The sequence below is a fragment of the Nicotiana attenuata genome, unplaced genomic scaffold, assembly GCF_001879085.1.
Source record: "Nicotiana attenuata strain UT unplaced genomic scaffold, NIATTr2, whole genome shotgun sequence".
NCBI lineage: Eukaryota > Viridiplantae > Streptophyta > Magnoliopsida > Solanales > Solanaceae > Nicotiana > Nicotiana attenuata.
Window position 1 is genome coordinate 38,261 of NW_017674039.1, and position 24,725 is coordinate 62,985.

Below are 24,725 nucleotides of genomic sequence, written 5' to 3' on the forward strand. Positions count from 1 at the left end.
ATACACACACACACACACACACACTTTTGATGTATTGAAAGTTATAATTTAGTAAAAAAAAAATTACAATATTTAAATTTTTAATAAACTGACAAAATCTGAAAACTAATTAAATAAGTATTACAATAGAAAGGAATTAAGAAAAGAAGGGGTGGAGATAATGTTATGATATTTACATTTTAATTAATTAAAAAATAAAAGATAAATAAATAACACTCAAGAAAATTATCAATAGTACTAAGTACTTGCTAATTCAATAATAAAAATAAAAAAGAAAAAACAATATTTTTGATATGTTTATCTTTTAATTTTTTATAGATTGTATTATATTTCTGCATACTGTATTAAATAATAAAATATAACTACTATTTATTAAATTAATATGATATATTAGATCATAATTTTATAAGATCAATATTCTGTCATATTTTCGCGCATCGCGTGGGTTCTTATACTAGTATCGCTTGGTAACAGTGGCGAAATTAGAAAATTTTCCAAGGATATTCCAATAAGTGAAAAAAATTCTCAATAAAGGGTGTTCAATATGTGTTATATACTTCTAAAACATAATAATTTACCTCTGTACATAGTGTAATTTTTCGATGAAGGGTGGTCAACTGACCACCCTTGTGACCATGTGGCTTCGCCACTACTGGGTAACACGTCGCTTTTTAATTTGCACCAGGATGGATGTTGATAGTAAAATATAATTATTAAAAGTGTGTTCTTTATTATTATATTTAGACCTTTTCAATGAAATAATTACATATTTTAATATGGTATCAGAGTAGATAAAGGTCCGGTTCAAATCTTACCTCCACTAAAATAAAGAATATTCTTACGTGTTTGGTCCATATATATATATATATATAAATTAGAATCAGAATCAGAATCAGAATCACAAGTGAGGCAATGTGTTGAAACGTAATATAATCAAGTAACTATAAATATGCTTTCTCTAGTAACTTATGTTTTTAGTTGAGCTGATCACACATGGGTGAAATTCAAAAAAGTTAAATTTACAAGTGGTAATTGAAAAATAGCCACAGTTTTAAAAGTAATCAAAACTTAGCCATTTTTCATGTAAAGATAAATCTGAACGAAAACACTGTTCAAAAATCCGGAAAATATTCCAGCATAATATACTGGAGTTCCAGCATAATATATCCAGCATAATATACTGGTCCAGCATATTATGCTGGAAGTTCATACATAGGTGCTCCAATCTCCAGTATATTATGCTGGACTTTTCGTGTGTTGGAGTTCCAGCATAATATGCAAGAAGTTTATACACATGTGCACCAATGTCCAGTATATTATGCTGGAACTTTCTGTGTTGCAGCAAATAGTGACTATTTTTCAATAACTTTGCAAACACTGATTATTTTTTAATTACCAATCCAAATATTGGCTAGCCCGTGATATTTTCACATCTTACACTCTAAGAATTTGTAATTTCTCTTGAAGCAGTAGTTCTCAATAATTATTTATGCTTTCTCTTTAAATATGCTTTCTCTATCCATATTTTTATGCGCAGGGATATCCACATGAAAATGCATACATATTCCTTTATGGTAGTCTATGTGAAGTGACTACGATAGTTATTCGAGGGGAAAGGTGAATTAGACAAGACGTGTCCGAATACAATTATTCCCTCCGTTTCATATTGTTTGAGGTAGTTTGACTCGGCACGGAGTTTAACAAAAAAGAAGAAGACTTTTGAAAGTTGTGGTCTTAAAAGCTTAAGGGATAAAAGGTTTGTGGGGCCATGCCATTTGTGTGGCTATAAAAGCTTCTTATTAAGAGCAAAAAGGGTAAAATGAAAAGTTTAAAGTTGAATTATTTCAAAATTTAGAAATGTGTCATTTGTTTTGGAACATACTAAAAAGGAAAATACCTCATTTAATATGAAACGGAGGGAGTATTATTTTTCTCAATTCCAATTTTGGTATTCATATATTCAGTGCTTTCAATTCATGGTTGGAATATTTTTACAGTGGCCTCCAGCAGTCCAGCTTGCTGTAGTAACTCACTGTGCCAAAATAAACGTGCAAGCTAATTAAGGTCAACTTCTATAGCTGTTGTAGAATCCAACTTTTATTTGTCTGGAATAGTATATACTACTCCATTCATCATATATTCCATGTGTCTAAATTCAAATTTAATTTGGTAAATATGCCTTCCAGCTGGTATATACTAGAAATTGCTATGTATTTCGAGTTTCATAACACGAAATAACTTAGACTGTATACGGCAAAATCGGTGGGTCCAATTTCCCGTCTTTTAAGCATTTCGGAAGATCAACTCAAAGCCTCGAGAACAGAGTTGAGAACAACAACCTCGAAAACCACGAGTTGAGAACAACAACCTCGAAAACCACGGAGAAAACGGTGTAGCAGTTCCGATCATCGGCGCGCCACCACTGAACCCCGATGACGCGCCTGGACCGATTCCAGCGGACGCGGATTCACAAGACGCACAGCAGGTCGACGAAACCTCACGCACCGACAGAAGCGTACAACAAGACGACCAACAGGAAGCCCAAAAAACCTCAGCTCGGGAAGAACAGGAAGTTAGCCTTCATGTTATCTTTGAAATGTTGCAGGCACAACAGCTGGCTATCGCTCAGCTGCAAAGCCATCCAAAAACACCCAGCTCCGTAGCACCAGGAATAACTCTCCCGGCCGAACAGGTACCGGAGAGACTGAGCAATAATGGTTCGACGACCGATCCTGCTATCGTAGAAATGCTCGAAGATCTTTCTAGAAGGATCGAGTCATGCGAGAAGATGATAGCCTCCAACGACAAGAAAGTCGAAACTTATAACTCCAGGGTCGACCAAATCCCGGGCGCTCCCCCAGTCCTGAAAGGCGTAGACTCGAGGAAGTTCGTGCAGCGGCCGTTCCCGGAGGAAGAGGCTCCGAAACCCATCCCAAAGAAGTTCAGAATGCCGGAACTCCTGAAGTATAACGGGACCTCAGACCCCAACGAGCACGTCACCACCTATACGTGCGCAGTAAAAGGTAACGACATAAAAGACGACGAGATCGAGTCCGTCTTACTGAAGAAGTTCGGGGAAACACTCTCAAAGGGGGCCATGATGTGGTACCATAATCTAGCTCCCAACTTCATAGACTCATTTGCCATGCTGGCGGACTCATTCATAAAGGTAAACGCCGGTGCCATCAAAGTAGCAACGAGAAAGTTAGACGTATTCAAAATCAGGCAAAGGGAGAACGAAATGCTGCGAGAGCTCGTGACTCGCTTTCAAACGGAACGAATGGAACTACCCCCGGTCTTCGACGACTGGGCGGTACGGGCCTTCACTCAGGGCTTGAACGAGCGGAGTTCTGTGGCCTTGCGGCAGCTAAAAGAAAATCTGATCGAGTATCTTGTCGTAACCTGGTCGGATGTCCATAACCGATACCAGTCAAAGATCAGGGTCGAGGATGATCTATTGGGAGCCCCTTCGGGCTTAGTATACCCAAACAGGCTCTTAGCAAAAGAGTCGAAGCTGAACAAAGAAAGGTATCAGCCATACACCAAAGACAGGAGAAACGCCCCGAGACGCAACCCACCTTGCAACGACCGACCGGTCAACCGAGGGCAAAACCCCAGGGGTTCATTAGCAGAGCCGGATTCGACGAAAATACAGGGCCAACAAGGGCACCACGCCTATCGGAGTACAACTTCAACGTTGACATTTCAGACATCGTGTTCGCCATCGGCAAAATCAAGGATACCAGATGGCCCAGGCCTGTACAGTCGGATCCTTCCCAAAGAAATCATAACTTAATGTGCGAATTTCACAACACGCATGGCCACAGAATCGAGGATTGTCACCAGCTGCGAGAACAAGTGGCCAGGTTACTCAACAACGGTCATCTCAGAGAATTCTTGAGTGACCGAGCAAAGAATCAGTTCCGAGAACGGGAGGCAGCCAAGAAAAATGAAGTAAACGAGCCACGACACGTTATTCACATAATATTAGGAGGGATCGACGCTCCTTAAGAACCCGTGACGAGAAGGACAAAAATTTCCATCACGAGAAAAAAACGAACCCGGGGATACGTACCCGAAGATGCCCTCACATTTAGCGAGGAGGACTCCGTGACCTTGTCTCAACCTCATAACGACGCACTGGTAATCTCTTTCCTCGTAGATACATTTCAGATAAAACGTGTACTCGTGGACCCAGGTAACTCGGCCAACATTATCAGGTCGAAGGTAGTAGCAACTCGGACTACTAGACCAAATCGTGCCCGCCACTCGGGTCCTCAATGGATTTATCATGGCAAGAGAGACAACAAAGGGAGAGATCACTCTCCCGGTCAGTGTGGCCAGCGCGACTCAAGACGTCAAATTCCATGTCATTGAAGGAGACATGAGGTACAACGCCTTGTTCGGGCGACCGTGGATACACTGCATGAGAGCGGTACCCTCCACCCTCCACCAGATAATGAAATTCCCAACAAAAGACGGGATTAAAACCACCCACTGGGAGCAACACGCGGCAAGGGAAATGTTCGCGGTGCACGATGCTGCACCGGCGCCAATATCTCCGCTCTCGAGAGAGCCTAAGGACAATTAAACTACATCTTCGGCTAAGCCCGATTGAACACAGCGGAGGACCGTACTGAGTCCTCGCCGCGAACAACAGAGGCGTACCAGACCTCGGAACGTCTCCAAACACATCCCACGATAAGGTATAACTATCTCCCTTTTCAGTTCATACTAATCCTTTTATACAAGTACTCGATTAAAGCACTCAAATACGCACGCTCAGCCCGAAGACCCTTAGGTTTTAAAGATATCCGTTGCACTCTTTTCCTTCGACCGAGATTTTTGTCCCGAAGAGGGTTTTGCCGGCAAGGTTTTTAACGAGGCAACACCTATATGCTACCTGAGGGGAATCCAACAGGTCCTCAAGGCTTCTTTTGCCACGAGCACCAATGGATGCCCTTTTGGAAGGTCGTCCGCTCAGAAAAGCCAAGAGATGCCAAGTAGGATCCCGATGAGAAAATGTTGTACCGGACCAAACGGTCGAATGAACCGTGTCTGCACAACCGCACCCCGACGGCGGAGGCACATGTTCTAGTGTTAAATAATCAAAGAATTCTTTTTGCCAACACGATTCATGCTCCAAGGAAAACCCAGCATTTTTCACCAGAACGATTTCTCCATCAAAAAACGTCCCGAATACTCGTAGACTGGCGTCGATAATTCGGCACCCGCATGACCTCAGGGTCGAAACTCCAGAGTAATGAGCCCTCAGCAAGGCAGCACAAAAATCATTAACTATCTCCAAAAAGAAAGCGTCCCGAATACTCGGAGACTGACGCCGAAGAACTCCGCACACGCACGACCTCAGGGTCGGAATCTCCAAAGTCGTAAGCCCTCAATGAGGCAATCCCGAGCTCATGAGTAACGGCTCTCAAGCAAAACGAACTTGATGACTCGGGGACTATCGCCAATCGCCATTCAGCAATAAACCGGAGGCCATAAGACCCCGAGCGGGCAGACTCAGTCTTGTAAAACTTGGACAAAGCAACAACACGCACTGTAAGACCTTTAAGCAAGGCATGAATGATACTTGCATCAAGTATCAACAAAAAACTGTAAGACCTCAAAAGGCATGAAAAGTTTTGTAAGACCTTATTACATGCATAAAATCAATCTCGAAGTTCAGGATATATATTAAATTTGTATGACCCCTAAAAAGGCATACCCTCGATATAGACGCCTAAATTACTATACTCGGGATCAAAACATGGCTCCGGCCGAACATAAATGACTACGGTCATACGGCTGTACCAGCCAAACTAACGCGACTCGGGGATGCCCGACCGTCGCTACAAAATCATAGGCCATTACTTCGAATTTACTTCGAATGAACCGGTTAAACAGGATACCCTCAAAAGGCAAAAGAGCTTCGACTATGTCAGCTCCAAATTATAAGGCTTCGAGCTACTCAGCCTACGTGCCGAACCTTACGAGTGCTCGAACATCGCCGCTAATGACTGGAAATCAAGGTTCTTCCTGAACCGACGACAGGTCAGGCAAAATCATTTCAAAAGTCTTTAACGAGAGGTAAATAAAGCCTAGCGAGCCTCAGGGTCGCACATATGCCTAAGGGCAAAGCGTAAGAGCCATTGTTGCCAGCCTAACGAGCCTCAGGCCGCATATATACCTAAGGGCAAAGCATAAGAGCCATTGTCTCCAGCCTATCGAGCCTCAGGGCCACAAACACACGCCTAAGGGCGAAACGTAAGAGCCATTGTCACCAGCTTGCATAAAGGATCACTTCGATCGAAGGCGTAAGAGCCATTGTCGCCCGCCCAATACAAACGTATAACTTGCGGGTTGACTGAGCTCGAGTTGTAGCCCGACTTGGAGACTGGATCTAAGAGAGATAAAACGTAAGGTCCACCAGCCCATGCAAACATAAAAAGCTCGAGGAATTTATGAGCTCGAGTCAAAACCCGACTCGGAGACTCTACCCGAAGCTGCCGAACAAAAGCGTAGGTGCTCAAAGTGCTTGCTTACACCAAAGGTCGCATCGACCGAGCCCCTATAGAGCCCCAGGACCATATCTCGAGTCTAATGATTTCTACTAGCTCAAAGGTCAGACCAACCTGGTTAAATCTTGACAAACAGAAACACAGAAGATACGAATCGCGGGATTCCTCCCTTATGCATACAAATAATACAATACGGATTCCGTTTACACCACACTATGAAAGCTATATATATAAAAGCAAAGAAAGAAATAAAATGTTCCCTTCTGGGACTATGGCCCGGCGGCCTCTTCCTCGCCATCTTCAGCATCAGACAGAAGGAATTTGGCATCATATTCCTCCCCCTTGGCTTGCTCGATCTCTACCGAGAGATCAAAACCTCTGGCATGAATCCTTTCGAGGGTTTCCCTCCGGGCTTTACACTTCACATACTCCTTGCTACTACTAGAACGAACGAGGACTCTCCTCAGATCGGCCTTAGCGATAGCAACACTCCTCGAATATACCGCCGCTCTCTGGTCCATCCTGGTGCTGCTCATCACCGCCCCGGCCTGGACATTCAACACTTCGGCTTTCGCCTCCGAGAGCTCGAACGAAATCCGTGCGATCAAATTCTTCTATGCCAACTCGTTCGCACGAACAGTCCGAAGCTGTATCTCGAGGGCAGAAGCAATGGCTGAAACACTATCTTTGGCCGTAGAATGGGTACTTACACGAGCATGCAGCTCGTTGAATTCATGTTTGGTCGACCAACCTCGCCCCAGAGCTGTCCTAACTCCTTCGCCATGTTCTCCAGCTGAAGTATCAGAACATTAATCCACAGGTATAAAAGGCGGAATGTGGGCCAAAATGGAACGCAGGATACCTGTCTTTCTAGGCAGCTTTCGTGGCTCCGATTTCGGTCCGCCTCGCACCGCAGGGAAACCAGCTCACTTTCCTTTTCTGCACAAAGAAGCTTAAGGGATTTTTCCCTTTCCAAAGCCTTCCGCAGCGGGGCCTCACAGCGAAGCAGTTTGGATTTGAGCCTGTCAAAAGCCTACGAAAGAAAGCTGAATAAGGAGAAAGAAGAGCGCGAGATCGAGCTAACCTCGCAGTGATTGGAAACTCACCACGAGGCCGAACTGATGAGCCTCACCGAAGGCCGAGCAAACATCCAATGGTTTACAACCATCTTAAGGTAGTTGTCCATTCGGATCGCCTCCTTTCAACCGTTGAGAAAGAGTCGCCCCGCTACAAGCCCCTTCGCATCCCGGGGGCCCTTTCCGTTTTTCATCGACCTTCGGTCCTAAGGATGGCGATCTCCCTTCCACTGCCGAAAGACGCGGCCTCATTTCGAGAAACTCTCCAATGCCTGCGGCAGATGAGTTAATAAGCCAAAAGAAAGGTGCCATTTTTTAGAAAAAAAGGCACTGGACACCTACCGTGATTTTTCGCTTGCCATCTCCCTTTAGATAGATCTCGCCATTGGCGCTTATCGTGGAACGAGCAAGATGCCAATTTACGAGACCACTCGGCTAAACAAGGGACCTCATTCGGTGACCAATGAGTTGCTACAAATATGGAACGAAAAGATATCACTACGGAGCCCGCCTCCGGTTAAAATGATGGTAGGTCAGGTGAAGAGACTTACGTGTGAAATTCCACTTCACAGGAAATGGCAAAAATTCTCCAGGGATGACATCGGTCGTTCGAATCCAAATGAACCGATTCATCCATCCGCGATCCTTGCCCTCTTCATTTCTGGCAATAGGGACTCGGGTGGATCGACGTTGCAGAGCGATCAAGTCCCGATAACTCAGTGGCCGATACATCCTCACGAGATGGCTCAGGGAAAATTTCAATCTCAGCCTTGTCGGCGAAATATCTCATCGTCTGCACTATTTTCCAAAAGGAGGGGTGAACCTGCGCCAAGGTAATTCGATGTCCCCGGCAAAAATCAAGCACGACCCGGTCGGGGGGACCCGAAGCGAAAATATGCGTGTATACGCTCAAAAACCCCTCCGCGAATGTCATGATGCCCTCCTCGGAAGAAGGTACTTGTAATACCACTCCTTCTTCCCATCCGCAATCCTTTCTGATCATTTCAAGGTCTTCCTTTCCCACTGATGAGATGATCCTCGACACATGCTCCAGGTGGCCCGGAACATTAGGAGGCCTCCCCGATGTTATGACTCTCCTCGGGGCAGGGCACCTCGAGGCTCGCTCACCGGGCACTGGTGGTGCGTCACTATCACCGAGCGAATACGGGGCATAAGATGAATTCCCCTCTCCTTGGCGGTCGGACGTCGATGTAGCGGTCATGCTTATGATGGGATAGGAGGAGAAGGGCGAGGATTGGGACAAAAATCCTGAGCTAAAACAACGGAAGTACTAGCACGAGATGCCAGGTTCTGTGAAAGAAGTAGTCCCTCAAAGCAGCAGAGTCGCCATTAAAAAAGGCAAATGCATGAATATATAGGGGCAGGGCAGCAACTGCCCACCTACCCAAAAGGCCAATTAATCGTGGCCGCGTTAACATCACCCTCTCCTAGGGCGAGTGTTGTTGCCCCGCAGAATCCGAGAAGCGGCGAGACCTCGGAAATTCCCCGATGTCACTAGCACCAACCTGATAGAAGCTATCAATTTAACTCCGGGGCACGGCCCGGATTAAGGACCTCAGTCGCTCCAAAAGCAAATTTTGAAAGGCTAACGTCGAAAGTCGAGAAATTAAAGTCGCGAGAGCAAAGGAACAAAAAGAAAATGGAGAGAGGATTTTTTTTTTGCATTTCCAAAAACGTATTTACAAGAGACATCTTTACAAAATCCATCCCCGGGGATTACATGCACCTAAGGACTACTCTCTATCTCCGCCGTCTTCATCCTCATCGGGGGCAATCAAAAGCTCCAGCTCCATCTCCAAGTCACGAGCCTCCGCAAGATCACCTGACAGATTGCCGCCCCTGGCATCAATCTCCTCCAGGGTTTTTCTCTTTGCCTCTGACCTAGCATGTTTAATAACTCGAGCTAGTTTCTGATCAGCTGCTATTGATATGTCACGAGCTATTTTCTGTGCCGTGGCTGCATCCTCCAGGTAAGTAGCAGCATTCCTTTCAATCTCGGACTTGGCCGCGTTTAATGCAGCGATCTCCTTACGAGTGCCCTCAAGAAGATCGAGGGACGATGCCCGTTCCGCAACTGATACCTCACCCTGCTTCCTCAGCCCGAGGATCTCCGCGTTTAGTTGACTGATCAGCAAATCATTTTGCTCAACCTGCAAAAGGAAAGTAAGCCTATCTGCATCGAAGTATGGGTAAAAAGGTCGGGTACAAGCAGGACAAAATACATGCGCAGCGAGATCGGCTTTTTCCCGAAGCGCTCCCTCCAAAGTGGCCCGGAGCTCTCCTAGTTCCTTCTCTCCTCGGGCAGACTGAGCCTTCGATTCCCGCAGCATCAAAGAAAGCTTATTGCACTCCTTCTCACGGTAAGAAAGCTCCTCGCGGAGCTGGAAGATGGCATGACCATACATATCGATGCACTAAGGCACAACGGAAGAGTTAGAAAAGAAAAATGAGGAGCGACACCCAAAAGAGGCATACGAAAGATGGCTACCACCTGCTGCAAGGATCTCTCCACCTCCTTAATAGCGCCAGGAACGTCAAGACCGACATTATCACTGACACCGCCAAAGATGTTGGCAAGCGATCCTCCTCCCTTGAAAGGAGTCCCCGTTTTGGCAACGCTTGCATCCCGAGCGTCCCTCAGTTCCCCCGATGAAACCTGAAAGCACGAGATGAGATCATTCATGTCGCCAATTTCCCCAAGAGGAAACCCCTACTCCAGAAAAGCTCTGGTCCCGGACCCTTCAGGATTGACGGCAACGGTCCCCCTAGCGGAAACTGCGCCAAACTCGGCCATGCAATCCGAAGCCACATTAACACCCGCTTCGAGGGTCTTCGGTTCATGGGTCCGACCCGAGTCGGTTGTCCCGAATTCAGCAGCCTCCGATCGAGACTCCTGTGGGGCTCCCACGCTCGACCTCGTCCTCCGCGCTAGCACACACTCATCATCGTTCTTATCCACGGCATCGGGATTCGCCCTTATAGTTGAAGCAGAAGTCCTTGTATCGGCTTGATGCTTGTGTGACCTGGTTTCTTCATCGTGGGAGGATCAACGGTCGCCTTACCTTCCCTTTTCTTGTCCTTTCCGGGTTCTGACGTCTCCGTTTTGCCACCAAGGGGCGGCCTCATCCGCATATTCTCGCCGAGACCTGCACAAATTCAATAACCACAAACTATCATCGCAGAGGACACAGGGAGAAATGCAAATCTGATGCATAAGCGGTAAGGAAACTCTACCATGATTCTTGGCCACCCATCGCCCCTTGGCCAGGTCAGTCCAGGACCGAACGGGGTATGGGAACACCTTGTCCAGCCGCTGGATCCATCCTAGCAAATTTGGGGCCGCCTCGGGGAACCAACCAATGGGTGCAGGAGACACATAGAGGTTGTCATTTCAAAAGAAAAAAATTACTTATAAAACACGGTTAAGGGAAAATTGCTTACGCTGTGTGTTCCATTTTTCCGGAAAAGGCATCCTCCAAGCTGGGATGATATCCGAGGTCTTTACCCGGACGAACCTGCTCATCCACCCTCGATCCTTTCCCTCGTCGACGCTTGAGAAAAATGATTTCTTGGATCGATGATGGAGCCTGATCAAACGTCGATAAAATCGAGGGCTGTACATCCTAATCAAATGGTTAAGGGTAAATATCTCACCCTCGACCCCTTCGACAAAGTGGCAGAGCATCAATACTATCCACCAGAAAGAAGGATAGATCTAACCAAGCGTCACTTGGTACTTGTCATAGAAATCAAGGATAACCGGATCTATCTCCGGGGGAGAGGAGTCACAAGAATTATCAGGACCCAAGGTGAAGGGATAGGTATATACGTGGAGGAAGCCGACCTTATAGTCTGTTATATTCTCATTAGGTGGAGTGTATTGTTTCAAAGAAGGTATCGCTCTGGTTTTCTCTTTAGGCGATCGAGGTGGTGACACGACTTCATTTCACCGGGGAACCATCGTAGAAGTCCTAGCCATATCAGCAGTAAGATTTTTTCTAAAACAAGATGAAAGAATGTAAAAGATGGTGGGTCCTGACTTGTGAGTTTGAAGATGCGGAGTATCAAAAAGTCGATATATTTATAGGAATTGCTTGGGCAGCGGAAAGGGCAGGTCAATAGGCAGTTCGCGGGTTCCTCGATAAACGCATTTGACGGCGACCCTTGCACGATTTTTGGGTATGGCATTTAATGCTCTTATTGGATGACTTCAGGGCAATGATGCCCTCCAAATGGCAGTTCAAAATCATTTCCTATTACTTCTACCTAGGAAACGCGGAGACTATCTGTATACGGCAAAATCGGAGGGTCCAATTTCCCATCTTTTAAGCATTTTGGAAAATCAACTCAAACCCTCGAGGCTGCAAAGATGCGCTCGAGCCTTCTCCCTCGGGGTCCATTGGCATCCAGCCTCGGGAGGATATTGATCGAGGCTAAAGCAGAAATAGGAGTTCCCAAGACACAGCTAGGTCTGGCAAAGCATAGCTAGGCTATTGTGAGCCCTACTCGAGGCGTCATTTCAGCCGTCCCATCTCCACACCTTTACAGCTAATGTGTGCCTTATCGTATAAACTTCTCCCCTTCTATATAGAGGGGATTCTGATTATTTTGTAGGGAATTGATGTTGCTCCAAAGGCTCTATATAAAATATATGATAACTCTCTCTCTCTTTCACTCTAAGATACTCTCTCGACATTGTTGATTCTATCTTATTATTTTCATACTTGCTCCACATTCATTGCTCATTTATTGCTTATCATCGGCTATAAAGAGCCTCATTTAATATTACTGCATCTGTTAGGCCTTCCCCGATTCCCCCCGTTGGCTCGAGCTCGATAGCTCGAGACTCGACCTCGAGGCCCCAAATCGACCAGCTCGAGGCCCAGAACGACCATCTCTCGGTTCAATTACTGCTTTATTTTAGCTCGCGTTTCACCTTCAAACTATGCATTCACAGTATCAACTGCTCCACGACTAGCATACAAATAGATCACGTATTTTTAGAGTACCATCAACAAATTTATTTATTATTACCATTTTTACGGTAAACATAGACCTAATTATCATAATAGACATTTTTTGAATCCAAAAAGATGGGATAGTGAATATAGTGTTTATCCTAAAAACTGGATAACAATTAAACTTATAATGTGATTTTAAGGTTACGTGATTTCACCTAATACCAATTGATTAATCTTAAAGATAAGTGATGGGAATTGACAAGAATGTAAAACAAAGAGAAATATTGTATTGCCTTGATTTGTATGAATGTAAAAGTGCCATATAAAAATGATTAAGGCCCTCTTTATATACAAGAGGAGTCCTAGTTATGGTAGAATTCTAATTACGAAAGTAAATTCCATGATTAGCCTAAACAATCGCCCTTGATTTGATATGTTCCGGGATTTCGGCCGTGATCTCCGACCAGTTACGGATATCCCGCCTTTCTGTTATTGCACTTCACTCGAAGTCGGTCATACTTAGTCTTGATTGCTTCTAGCCTCGATCTCGACGACACCTCGATTCTTGAACTCGACACCTCGTCTTCGTGCTGTAACCTGATCCATTACGAGGTTGAACCTCGACATGATCCCCTGACCTCGATTAAATAGCAAAATCGGGCAAGCCCGATTTTAATCGTATATAGATAGTCCCCTCGTTTCTGGGAGTGTAATGAGAAGAAACGAAATGAGCCTTCGATTTTATACCTCGATCTACCATGACATCATCCTCGTGACGTATGCGACTGAAGCGTCATGTCAGTACAGTTGCCAAAACCATTAATGAGTGTCAATTGATGGTCGACCATTAGCAACCTTGAACCGTCGCCATGCAACCCATAAATAGATCCCTTTTCCATTTTAACTTTTACCTTCAATCTCTTCCACTCTAATCTTCAGTACTCTTTGCATTTTCCAAGTTCTTCTTCTACAAATTGTCAAGTTTTTTTTGCTAATCTCTTCTTAATACAACAAGTTTCATCTTTTTCTTTCTTTGAACTCATATGACAATGAAAAAAACATCAAAAACCGTTACTCAAATGGAAAAAGCCTCTTCATCGCGGCCGGCCGGTGATAAAACACCGATGGAGCCACGCATCGAAGAGTGCGTTCCAGGGTCGTGCGATCTTACTTCCGATTTTAAAGTTGAGAAACCCTCATAGGTACTTGGCCGATATGAGCCAATGTCGAGATACATATGCTCGATAACCGAAGGCAATCTTGAGTAGGTGAAACATGATTGCCTTTGGGAAAACAAAGAGGTGGTGTTTCCTACCCTCGAGGAGGATATACCACTTATGTGAAAGGGTTTTTAAGTGTTTACACTTACCCTTTCACGTTGGGTCCCATCGATCCCATTATTATCGACTTCTGCCGCCAATACCACATAACCCTAGGCCAAATCCACCCCTCTTTTTGGCGCATCGTTATTTTGCTCCGATTCTTCGTGAGCAAGGTCGAAGGGATGTCTTTTACCCTCGACCATCTCATTAGACTGTACAGCCCCCATCTCTATCAAGGTGGATTGATAAGGCTTCTGCGCCGGACCACAAAGGTGCTTTTCTTGAGAATAGACGAGGACAAAGATCGAGGGTAGATGGGCCGGTCTGTCCGAGTGAGGACTTCTGACATAATTCCGGCCGAGAAGATGCCGTTCCCTGAAGAGTGGAACATGAAGCGTAAGTACAGACCCACCTATAGCTTCTGCTTACCGTTTTGTTTCTTTTGCCTTTTTGTATTGACATCCTTTCCTATGATGCAGCGATTTCTTGGGTGCCCGGTGCAATCCCGAACCTTGAAGGCGGGGTTCAGAAACTAGCCTCGACCTTTTCGTACGCTGAGCGCTAGTGGCGTAATTTGGCAAAGGGCTAATGGGAGGCCAAAAATTACGGTAAGCTTCTCTATCCGTGTTTGATGCCCTTCTCTGAAATATTTCTCCCGTACTGATTTCCTTTCATACAGGTCTCGGAGACAATGCTATTATGAGGCTGCCCCCACCTGGGGAAGAGGAGGCCCCGAAGCCGGCTAAGGATAAGAAAAGGAAAAAGGGTCTCGCCTTTTGATACTCCAAAGCCCACAAAGAAAAAGGCTCTCAAGTCGAAGCAAAATGCCGTCACCCTGTCTGAAAATGTAGTCCAGCAACTATGAGAAGAAGAAGAGGAGAATGAAGATGTCGCCTGCAAGCTGGTGGCTTGAAAGAGGAGCGCCGAGGTCCCAAAGGCCGCCGAGATGGTGATTACCGCAGAGGTTCAACCTTTAACCGAGGGGATCTCGGAAAATTACCCGAGCAGAGTCGCCGAGTCATCGGGGGCTAAGGATGCCTCCCGTCGTGATGGGCAGCCGGTGGATGTACCTGAAGGGGCCAGTTCCGAGGCCCTTCAAAACGAAGAGAACGCCCAAGTGACTCGCTTAGGGAATTAGACATTAGCGATTTGCCCCTCCCAACACTTTTCGAGGGGCAAATTCAGGAAGCCCAGGCTATCGGGACCCCCGTCGTGGGAACGACCCACGAAGGGAAAGACCTTTTCCGTGGCTGCTTCATGGGGGTCGAGGAGACTTCTGATCTGGGTGATGCATCTAGTATCTTCAATGAAGCCCATTGACTTCTGAGTCATGTAAGCCTTAGATCCCTTTGTTAATATTATCTTTGTCCTTATTTCTTCTTGCCTGACTTTCCTTTATTTCTTCATAGGCCTTGACACTTCATCTGGAAGCGTTTTCTAAATCCCGGGCTGAGCTGAGCCGGTGTAAGGCTGACCATAAAAGGAATACGGAGGAGAGGGATGCCCTAAAACTTCTTATTGGGCAAAAAGAAGAGGAGATTAAGGATCTCCGAGCTGAATTGGCAACAGCTCACAAAGGGCAAACCGACCTGATTGAGCATGTAATGCAATTTTTCTGGAAGCTCATTTTATTAATCCGAAGACGATGACTAACACTTCAATCTTGCAGGTTCAGGAGAGGGCCGAAAATATCAAGCAACTTCGCGAGGAGGCCAAGATGAAGGAGGCAGAGACTTTGGGGTGGAAGCAGAATATGGACCATCTTGCCTCGGAGAAAGACACTGCTCGGGCTCAACTATCTTTCGCCAAACGTCAAATCCAAAGCATGAAGGAGGAGAGCTTGGCTCGAGCCAAGAATATTGAGGAGCTCGAGGTTGGGTTGGCCGATGAGCTTGCAAAGGCCATATCAGAGGCAGAAAGTGTAAAGGCCGATCCGGAAGCGGTTGTGGCCGTCTACCGAGCTGATGCTGAAGCCGCTCACACTCGAGCAAAGGAGATTTCTGATGCTGCTCAGGTTCGATCATTCTGTGTTGCTGAGCATGCCAAATGTAGTCTCGGAGAGAGACTCTCGAAGATATTCATGGTCGTGGTTTTGAACTTATTGCCGATATCGAGAACGTGAAAGTGCTAGAGGATGAAGCCAAAGCTTTGCTCTCTGATGATGATGGTTCCGGGAGCTCGAGCGGATCCAAGAGTGGAGGGAATGAGGATGAGGCTCCCGGGGAAGATTAGGCACTTAGAATTTTTTCTTCTTTTTTGGATTTTTGTGTAAGACCCTGAGTGGTCTTTGTAAATATTTTGGCATATATGAAAGATCCCTTTTCTTTCCGACTTGTCTCCAATTTTTGTTTTGTGAAGACTCGATTTTTCTTTTCGCCTTATATACTTTATATTGAGGATTTTTACTCACTTCGTTGTCTTAAAAAAAATTTCATTTTCGTTTGTTTGTTAATCCGAAACTTAAGCAATTTGATCGAAGTCGGACTAATATAGTCTCTTTTATCGAGTGAGTACTTGCTCGAACTCAGAGTAGAAAAAACCCTTAGGTTTCGGTTGAGAGAGGGTAGATCCTCGAAACCAAAAATATAAATGGCCCTTAGGCTCTTTGAATTGAGCCGATATGGCCTCAAAAGAGTGGCTTCTTCCCTTTTTAGCTTAAAAATATTAATCATATAAGAATTAATTATGCCTTAGCACGAGGTGACTCTATACCCATAAGGATTCTCGAGGGTTAGAGTCATCGAAAAACTTTGTTATGCCTTTGCATAAGTTTGTTCGAGAGTTTGAACAATTTGGTACCCCTTAAGGTTTTTGAGGGTTGATGTTATCGAAACCCTTTGTAATTTTGCCGAGGGTAGCCTTGTTTAACCGGTTTGAGAAAATATTTGAAGGCCTATTTTATTACGGAATTCGGACGTCTCCGAACCGTGTTAGTTTGGCCGTGGCCATTAACTTGATATTTGCCCTTTGGGCTTGTTACTCAATAGTACTTCGAACTTGTTCGATGTACCAGTCCCCGAGTGGGATGGCCGTGGCCTATAAAATAGAGAGTTGCCTTTACAAGGTCTTGTGGTCTAGAAGTTTAGTAATTTGAGCTTGTCAATTTTGGACAGTAGTCCCCAAGTACCGTGTTAGTTTGGCTGTGGCCTTTGACTTGAGATTTTCCTTTAGGCTTGTTTCTCAACAGTACTTCAAACTTGTTCGAAGTACCAGTCCCCGAGTTGGATGGCCGCGGCCTATAAAATCGAGAGTTTCCTTTACAAGGTCTTATGGTCTCAAAGTTTAGTAATTTGAGCATGTCGATTTTTGGACGGCAGTCCCTGAGTACGGGGTTGGCAGCTCGAGCTTTAGTTGCGATCGACGCATAGATCATAAGTAAAGTAGAAATTTGCAACGTAGAAATTTCACTAAGGCATGGAACATATGGTAAGGAAAAAAATACTTCTTTCAATAGATAATTTCTGCGTACATGTTTTGTCATCGGGGCTCGAATAATCTACAAGGACACGGTTCATTCGACCGTTTGGCCCTTTACAAACTTTTACCTATCGAGACTTGTTGATACAGAATACTTTTTTTGAGAACATAACATCTGTGGGTGATGCCCCACAGTATTCGAGGTTGATTGTAAAGAAGCCTTGGATACTATTGAATTGTCCCCAGGTAGCACAAATAATTGTTGCCCTGTTAAAAACCTCGCCGGAAAAATCCATTTGGGATAAAAACCGATCTAAGTGAAAAAGAGTGCAACGCGTGCTTTAAAACCTAAGGTCTTCGTGTTGAAGGATTTGTCTTCGAACGAACTCCTGCAACAAGTTAGTATCAAACACAAATGAAAAAGGGGAAAGTCATACCTTAGCAATAATATCATTTGAGGAGTGATATGTTCCAATTATTTTGCAATTGTTCGCCGTCCATTGTGACAAGTTTGTAAGATCCGTTTTCGCTGACACCGAGGACCTGGTATGACCCTTCCTAATTCGGGCCGAGTGTCCCCTCGTTAGGATCTCGAGTGTTGAGGGTGACTTTTCTCAGAAGTAAGTTCCCTATTTTGAAGTGTCGAATATTGGCTCTTCGATTATAATATCTTTCGATTCGTTGTTTCTGGGCGGCCATTCGAACGAGTGCGGATTCGCGTTTTTCGTCTAGCAATTCGAGGTTTGAGTTCATAGCCTCATGATTTGATTCTTCAATTGTGTATTGAAACCTGACGCTGGGTTCCCCGACTTCGATCAAGATCAGAGCTTCAACGCCAATACTAAGGAGAACGGTGTTTCCCCCGTACTGGATTTTGTCGTTGTTCGATATGCCCAAAGTACTTCGGGCAGAATTTCTCTTTATTTCCCCTTAGCATCGTTCAAACTTTTCTTTAGGTTCTGAATGATGGTCTTGTTCTTTTATTCGGCCTGTCCGTTCCCACTAGGATGATATGATGTCGATAATATCCTTTTTATCTTGTGATCTTTGAGGAACTTCGTTAATTTGTTGCCGATAAATTGTTTCCCATTATCGCATACTATCTCGGCGGGTATCCCGAATCGGAATATGTGATCCAAGATGAAGTCTGTAACTTCTTTCTCTCTAACTTTCTCGAAAGCCTGTGCTTCAACCTATTTAGAGAAATAGTCAGTCATAAATAAAATGAATATAGCTTTACCTGGGGCCGATGGCAGAGGACCAACGATGTCCATCCCCCATTTCATGAATGGCCATGAGGATAGGACTGAATGAAGTTGCTCTCCGGGTTGGTGGATCATCAGCGTATGCCTTTGGCACTTGTCACATTTTTGAACAAATTCTTCAGTATCTTTCTCCATGTCGATCCAATAATATCTTGCTCTGATGAATTTTTAAACCAATGACTCGGCACCGGAATGGTTTCCCGTAGGTGCCCTCGTGGATTTCTCGTAAAATGTAATCGGTGTCTCCTGGCCCCAAACACTTCGCCAACGGCCCATCGAACGTTCTCCTATATAATGTTCTATCTTCGGCCAAAGTGAATCGTGCATCTTTAGTGCGTATAGTCCTTGACTCTTTCGAATCCGATGGGAGCTTCCTATTCTTTAAGTATTCGATGTACTTATTCCTCCAATCCCAGGTTAAACTTTTGGAGTTTATCTCGGCATGCCCTTCCTCGATCACTGGCCTTAAAAGTTATACGACAGTCCTCGAGCTCAATTTATTATCTTTGATTGACGACCCCGAATTTGCGAGGGCATCAACCTCGCCATTCTGTTCCCGAGGGATGTGCTGTAGCGTCCATTCTTTAAATCGATGAGAGACACTTGTAACTTGTATACGTACCTCTGCATCCGATCTTCCCGAATATCAAAAGTTCTGTTGACCTGATTTACCACAAGTTCGGAGTCACACTTGGCCTCGATGACATCAGCTCCCAAGCTCTTAGCTAGCTCGAGACCTGCAATCATGGCCTCATACTCGGCCTCATGGTTAGTCAATTTCAAAGTTTTGATAGACTGCCTAATCGTATTGCCTGTGGGTGGCTTCAAAATGATGCCTAGCCCGGACCCCTTCACATTTGAAGCACCATATGTGAAAAGGGTCCACACCCCCGAGGATGTACCCGACTTTAGCAATAGTTCCTTTTCGACCTCGGGTACGAGGGCTGGTGTGAAGTCGGCCACGAAGTCTGCTAAGATTTGAGACTTGATGGTTGTTCGGGGTTGAAACTCAATATCGTACCGGCTAATCTCGATGGCCCATTTGGCCAGTCGGCCCGAGAGTTCAGGCTTGTGCAGAATGTTGCGAGGGGGGGTATGTGGTTATAACACAGATAGGATGACATTGAAAATAAGGTTTTAATTTCCTAGAGGTGCTTATTAGGGCAAGCACTAATTTTTCTAAGTGCAGGTACCGGGTTTTGGCCTCACCTAAAGTTCGGCCAACATAGTAAACAGGAAATTGTGTACCTTGCTCTTCTCGAACTAAGACACCACTTACCGTGACCTCCGAGACTGCCAAATATAAGTGAAGTTGCTCGGCCGTTTTCGGAGTATGAAGCAATGGTGGTCTCGAAAGATACCGCTTTAATTCTTCCAATGCCTGTTCGCATTCCGGGGTCCAAGTGAAATTGCTCTTCTTTTTGAGAAGCCAGAAAAACTTGTGACTTTGGTCCGAAGACCTCGAGATGAACCGGCCTAAAGCGGCTATCCGCCCTGTTAATCTTTGTACGTCCTTAACTCTGTCCACGACTGTGATGTCTTCGATTGCTTTGATTTTATCGGGGTTAATCTCGATTCCCCGATTCGACACCATAAAGCCAAGGAACTTGCCCGAGCCGACCCCAAATGCACATTTCTCAGGATTGAGCTTCATGTTGTATCTTGTCAATATGTCGAAGGTTTCCTACAAATGTGTTAAATGGTCCTCTGCGCCCAGGGACTTAACTAACATGTCATCAATATGAACTTCCATTGATTTACCTATTTGTTCTTCGAACGTTCGATTTACTAGGTGTAGATAAGTAGCACCAGCATTTTTTAATCCAAATGGCATTACATTATAGTAATAAGTACCGTACTTAGTGATAAATGAAGTCTTTTCTTGATCCTCCGGGTTCATTTGTATTTGGTTGTACCTGAAGTAGGCATCGAAAAAGCCGAGGGTCTCGTGGCTGGCAGTGGCATCGATCATGTGATCGATATTCGGCAAAGGGAAAGAATCTTTAGGGAATGCTTTGTTTAAGTCCTCATAGTCTACGCACATTCTGAGTTTATTCGCTTTTTAGGGACTACGACTACATTTGCCAACAATTTAGGACATTTTACTTCCCGAATAAACCCTATTTTGAGAAGTTTGTTTACCTCATCCTTGATGAATGCATGCTTAACCTCGGACTGCGGCCTTCTCTTTTGCTTTACCGGCTTGAACTTTGGGTCCAAGCTCAATCGATGACTGGTAATTTCCAATGGGATCCCTGTCATGTCAAGGTGGGACAAAGCAAAACAATCCATATTTTCAATAAGGAATTTAATGAGTTTTTCCTTGAGCTCGGGGGTTAACCTCGTGCCCAAGTATACCTTTCGATCGGGCAGGTGCTCGATCAGTATGACTTGCTCCAGCTCTTCAACCATTGACTTTGTGACATCGGAATCATCGGGGATTATGAAGGTTTGAGGTATCATATAATCATCATCCTCAAAATTTTCCTACTGCTCCGTTCTGGTCGAGGCCGGCGACTCTGGTTGCTATTTGACTTCCTGATTTCCCTTTGATTTCGGTCCTTTCAATGATAATAGTGCCGATATCGGTATTACTTCATCAATTGCAAACATTTTTTTGGCTGCGGGTTGTTCGCCGTACACAATTTTGATTCCTTCTGCTGTAGGGAATTTCAAGACTTTATGAAGCATTGAAGGTACAACCCTCATATTATGAATCCAAGGTCTTTCGAGCAGCGCATTGTATCTCTTATCACCGTTGATTACATGGAACTTCGTTTCCTGGATAGTCCTGACCAGGTTTACTGGCAACATGATTTCCCCATTGGTGGTTTCACTTGCCATGTTGAAACCGTTGAGAACTCGAGCTGCAGGCACGATTTGATCCTGAAGGCCGAGCTGCTCCACGACCCTCGATCGAATAATATTTTTTGAGCTACCTGGATCAACCAACACACGTTTAACTTGAATTTTATTCATAAGGATAGATATTACCAGTGCGTCGTTGTGAGGCTGTTTGATCCTTTCTGCATCCTCATCGTTGAAAGATAAGGTATCCTCTAGTAAGTAATCCCGAGTATATTTCTCCTTTGTGATCGTCACTTTGGTACGTTTGAATACCTGGCCTTGAGGAACATCGACCCCGACGACGATCATATGAATCACATGCTACGGTTCTTCCTGTTCATTCCTATTTGCATCCCTGTCTTTGAAGTGATTTTTCTCTCGGTCACTCAAGAACTCTCGAAGGTGACCCTCGTTGAATAAACGAGCTACCTCCTCCCTTAACCGTCTGCGGTCTTCGGTTCTGTGACCATGGATTCCATGGTACTTGCGCATTTGATTTGGATTCCTTTGAGTTGGATCGGTCCGTAGGGGTCTAGGCCACCTAGTATCCTTGATTTGTCCAATGGCCGACGTAACACCTGAAGCATCGACGCTGAAGTTGTATTCCGGTAACCGTGGTGCTTCTTTAGGCTCGACATGTTTATCGAAGCAACTCTTACTCATGAGCCCTCGGGAATTTTGACCTCAATCATTCGTTCAATTATTTCGAACGGGATTATGTCCTGGTCTGTTGTTTCTACGATCTGCGCTATATGGTTGGTGCTATCTCTGTTCGATCGGGGCTCTCTATCATTATCTCTTTGAATCGTGCCTTCGGATCTATTTGGGTTAACAGAACTGGATGGGGCTCCCAAATGATCACCGTCGACTCTGATCTTTGACTGGTACCGATAATGCACATCGGCCCAGGTCACCGCTGGATATTCGATCAAATTCTACTTTAGTTGATGTGATGCTACCTAACTTTCCTCGTTGAAAGCCTGAGTAAAGGCTTGGACAACCCAATCATTGGCAACCGGGTGTCGGTCCATGCGTTCCATCTGAAATCGAGATACAAATTCCCTTAGCATTTCATTGTCTTTTTGTCTCACTTTGAAGAGGTCCGACTTCCTGGTCGTGACCTTTATTGCTCCGACGTATGCCTTTACGAACGAATTGGCGAGCATGGAAAAAGAATCGCGGCAAATTATGGTACCATATCATTGCCCCCTTTGATAAAGTTTCTCCAATTGTTTTCAACAAAACGGATTCAATCTCATCATCTTCTAAGTCATTTCCCTTTATTCCGCATGTGTACGAAATGATGTGTTCATTACGATCGTTGGTCCCGTTGTACTTGGGGATGTCTGGCATGTAGAACTTCATAAGAATCGCTTCGGAGCCGCATTTTGAGGAAGTCTTATGCACGAACTTCTTCGAATCCAAACCCTTTTGGATTGGGGGTGCCCCTGGTATTTGGTCAACTCGTGAGTTGTACGTTTCTACCTTTTTTGTCATTAGGCTCGATTTTCTTTTCACCTGATTCTATCTGTTTAGTGAGCTCCGTGAGCATCTTCATGACGGCGGGGTCACTTCTTGATCCATTATCGTTCAATTTCTCCTGAACAGGTTCGACCCTATGAATGACTTCATGCGATGTATCGAGTTCGATTCTGCTTGGTGCCCAATTCCATAGTTGCGCTAATGTAGCCTGCTGAGTTTGTAACATTTCAAATATCATTCGAAGGCTAATCCCGCCTTCTTCACCACTCTGTGCATTCTGATCGGCTGCCCGAGCATCTCTGCTGACGCTATTTTCAGGGTCGGGGCAAAAATTTTCAAGGTCGGGGCATGAATCGCGACACGAGAATTGACATCCATCGGATTTACGGCCTGTGGTCCATTTACGGCCTCTCGTTTATCGGGATTGATTAGAAATACTCCATTTCCCAAGGCGGCTATGTGCTCGTCTTCGCCATGAAGACCAAGGCTGGTGTCTGTGTGAGTGGGCACTGCTTGAGAGTTTGACATGTTGATTCCTGAAATCAAAGACACTTAGGAGAACAAGTGTAAAAGCATTGTGTGTTACGGGGATTAATACTAGGCAATAACTATTATCCTTAGCCCCACAGTGTGAGCCAAATTGTTTACCCTAAAAACTGGATAACAATTAAACTTATAATGTGGTTTTAAGGATAGGTGATTTCACCTAATACCAATTGATTAATCTTAAAGATAAGAGATGGGAATTGACAAGAATGTAAAATAAACCAGTGCTTGGACAGTGCCCTCGAGCCGATGAACCCTCGAACTTAGTAAAGTAAGAACAATTAAAGAGCTACAAGTTGATAAACCAGAGAAAAAGAGAAATATTATATTGCCTTGATTTGTATGAATGTAAAAGTGTCGTACAAAAATGATTAGAGCCCTCTTTATATAGTAGAGGAGTCCTAGTTATGGTACAATTCTAATTACGGAAGTAAATCCCATGATTAGCCTAAACAATCGCCCTTGATTTGATCAGTTCTGGGATTTCCAACTGTGATCTCCGACTAGTTACGAATATTCTGCCTTTCCGTTTTGCACTTCACTCGAAGTCGGTCATACTTAGTCTCGATTGCTGCTGGCCTCGGTCTCGACGGACATCTCGATTCCTCGTTTCTGTGCTATAGCCCGATCCATTACGAGGCTGAACCTCGACGTGATCCCCTTGTCTCGATTAAATAGCAAAACGGGCAAGTCCGATTTTAACCGTATACATATAGCAAATGCAATTTTAGGCGGCAATATACAATTAAAAACGTCAAACTCAAACACAATCCTTGACGCCACCATTTATTACTAACTAAACTCTAACTTTATATACTTGGTAATTGGTACAATGAATCTTTTGTGGAACTCTTTTGTCTTTTGGAAGGGCGTATTGCGGCTGGATGGGCCAAGATAGAGTGAATATTTTAACTTAAAATGAAACTCTGCTAAATTTGCTTGTAATGAATTTTTGAGAGGCACAAATTGAGGACAAAATTACTCGCAGTTAATGTTTGCTTCAAACTACTAAACTGATAATATGTGTGTTTTATAATAAAAATGTCCAAATTGACACTAAAAGTCAACAGGAATGAGCTCGATCATCCCTGCAATGGTGGAGCAATGAAGCTTCTAGAACCCAGCAAAGAGAGAGGAGAACAGAGTGAAATGTTTGATGAAATGAAGCTTAAGTCTTTCATTGATATCAACACTCTATATATATACACGAAGCAGTCCACTATGCTGCCAGCTATCACAAGCTGTCAGACTAACTAACATAACTACC

At 44.6% G+C, this 24,725-nt stretch overlaps 1 protein-coding gene across 1 annotated transcript; it reads right to left on the reverse strand.

Annotated features, from left to right (window-relative positions):
- Positions 1-20,747: 20,747 nt before the first annotated feature.
- LOC109217872 lies at positions 20,748-21,427 on the reverse strand. Its single transcript, XM_019382161.1, has 2 exons — positions 21,195-21,427; positions 20,748-20,838 (listed from the first exon to the last, which is right to left on the reverse strand). Exons 1-2 carry the CDS (start codon positions 21,425-21,427, stop codon positions 20,748-20,750), a joined length of 324 nt encoding a protein of 107 aa, XP_019237706.1.
- Positions 21,428-24,725: the final 3,298 nt, after the last annotated feature.

Coding starts and splice junctions, on each gene's coding strand:
- LOC109217872 (XM_019382161.1), bottom strand. CDS start 21,427: ATGGCAAGTGAAACCACCAATGGGGAAATCATGTTGCCAGTAAACCTG. Junction 20,839..21,194: donor CAACCCGCAGCCAAAAAAAT/GTTTGCAATTGA, acceptor TTGACATGACAG/GGATCCCATTGGAAATTACC.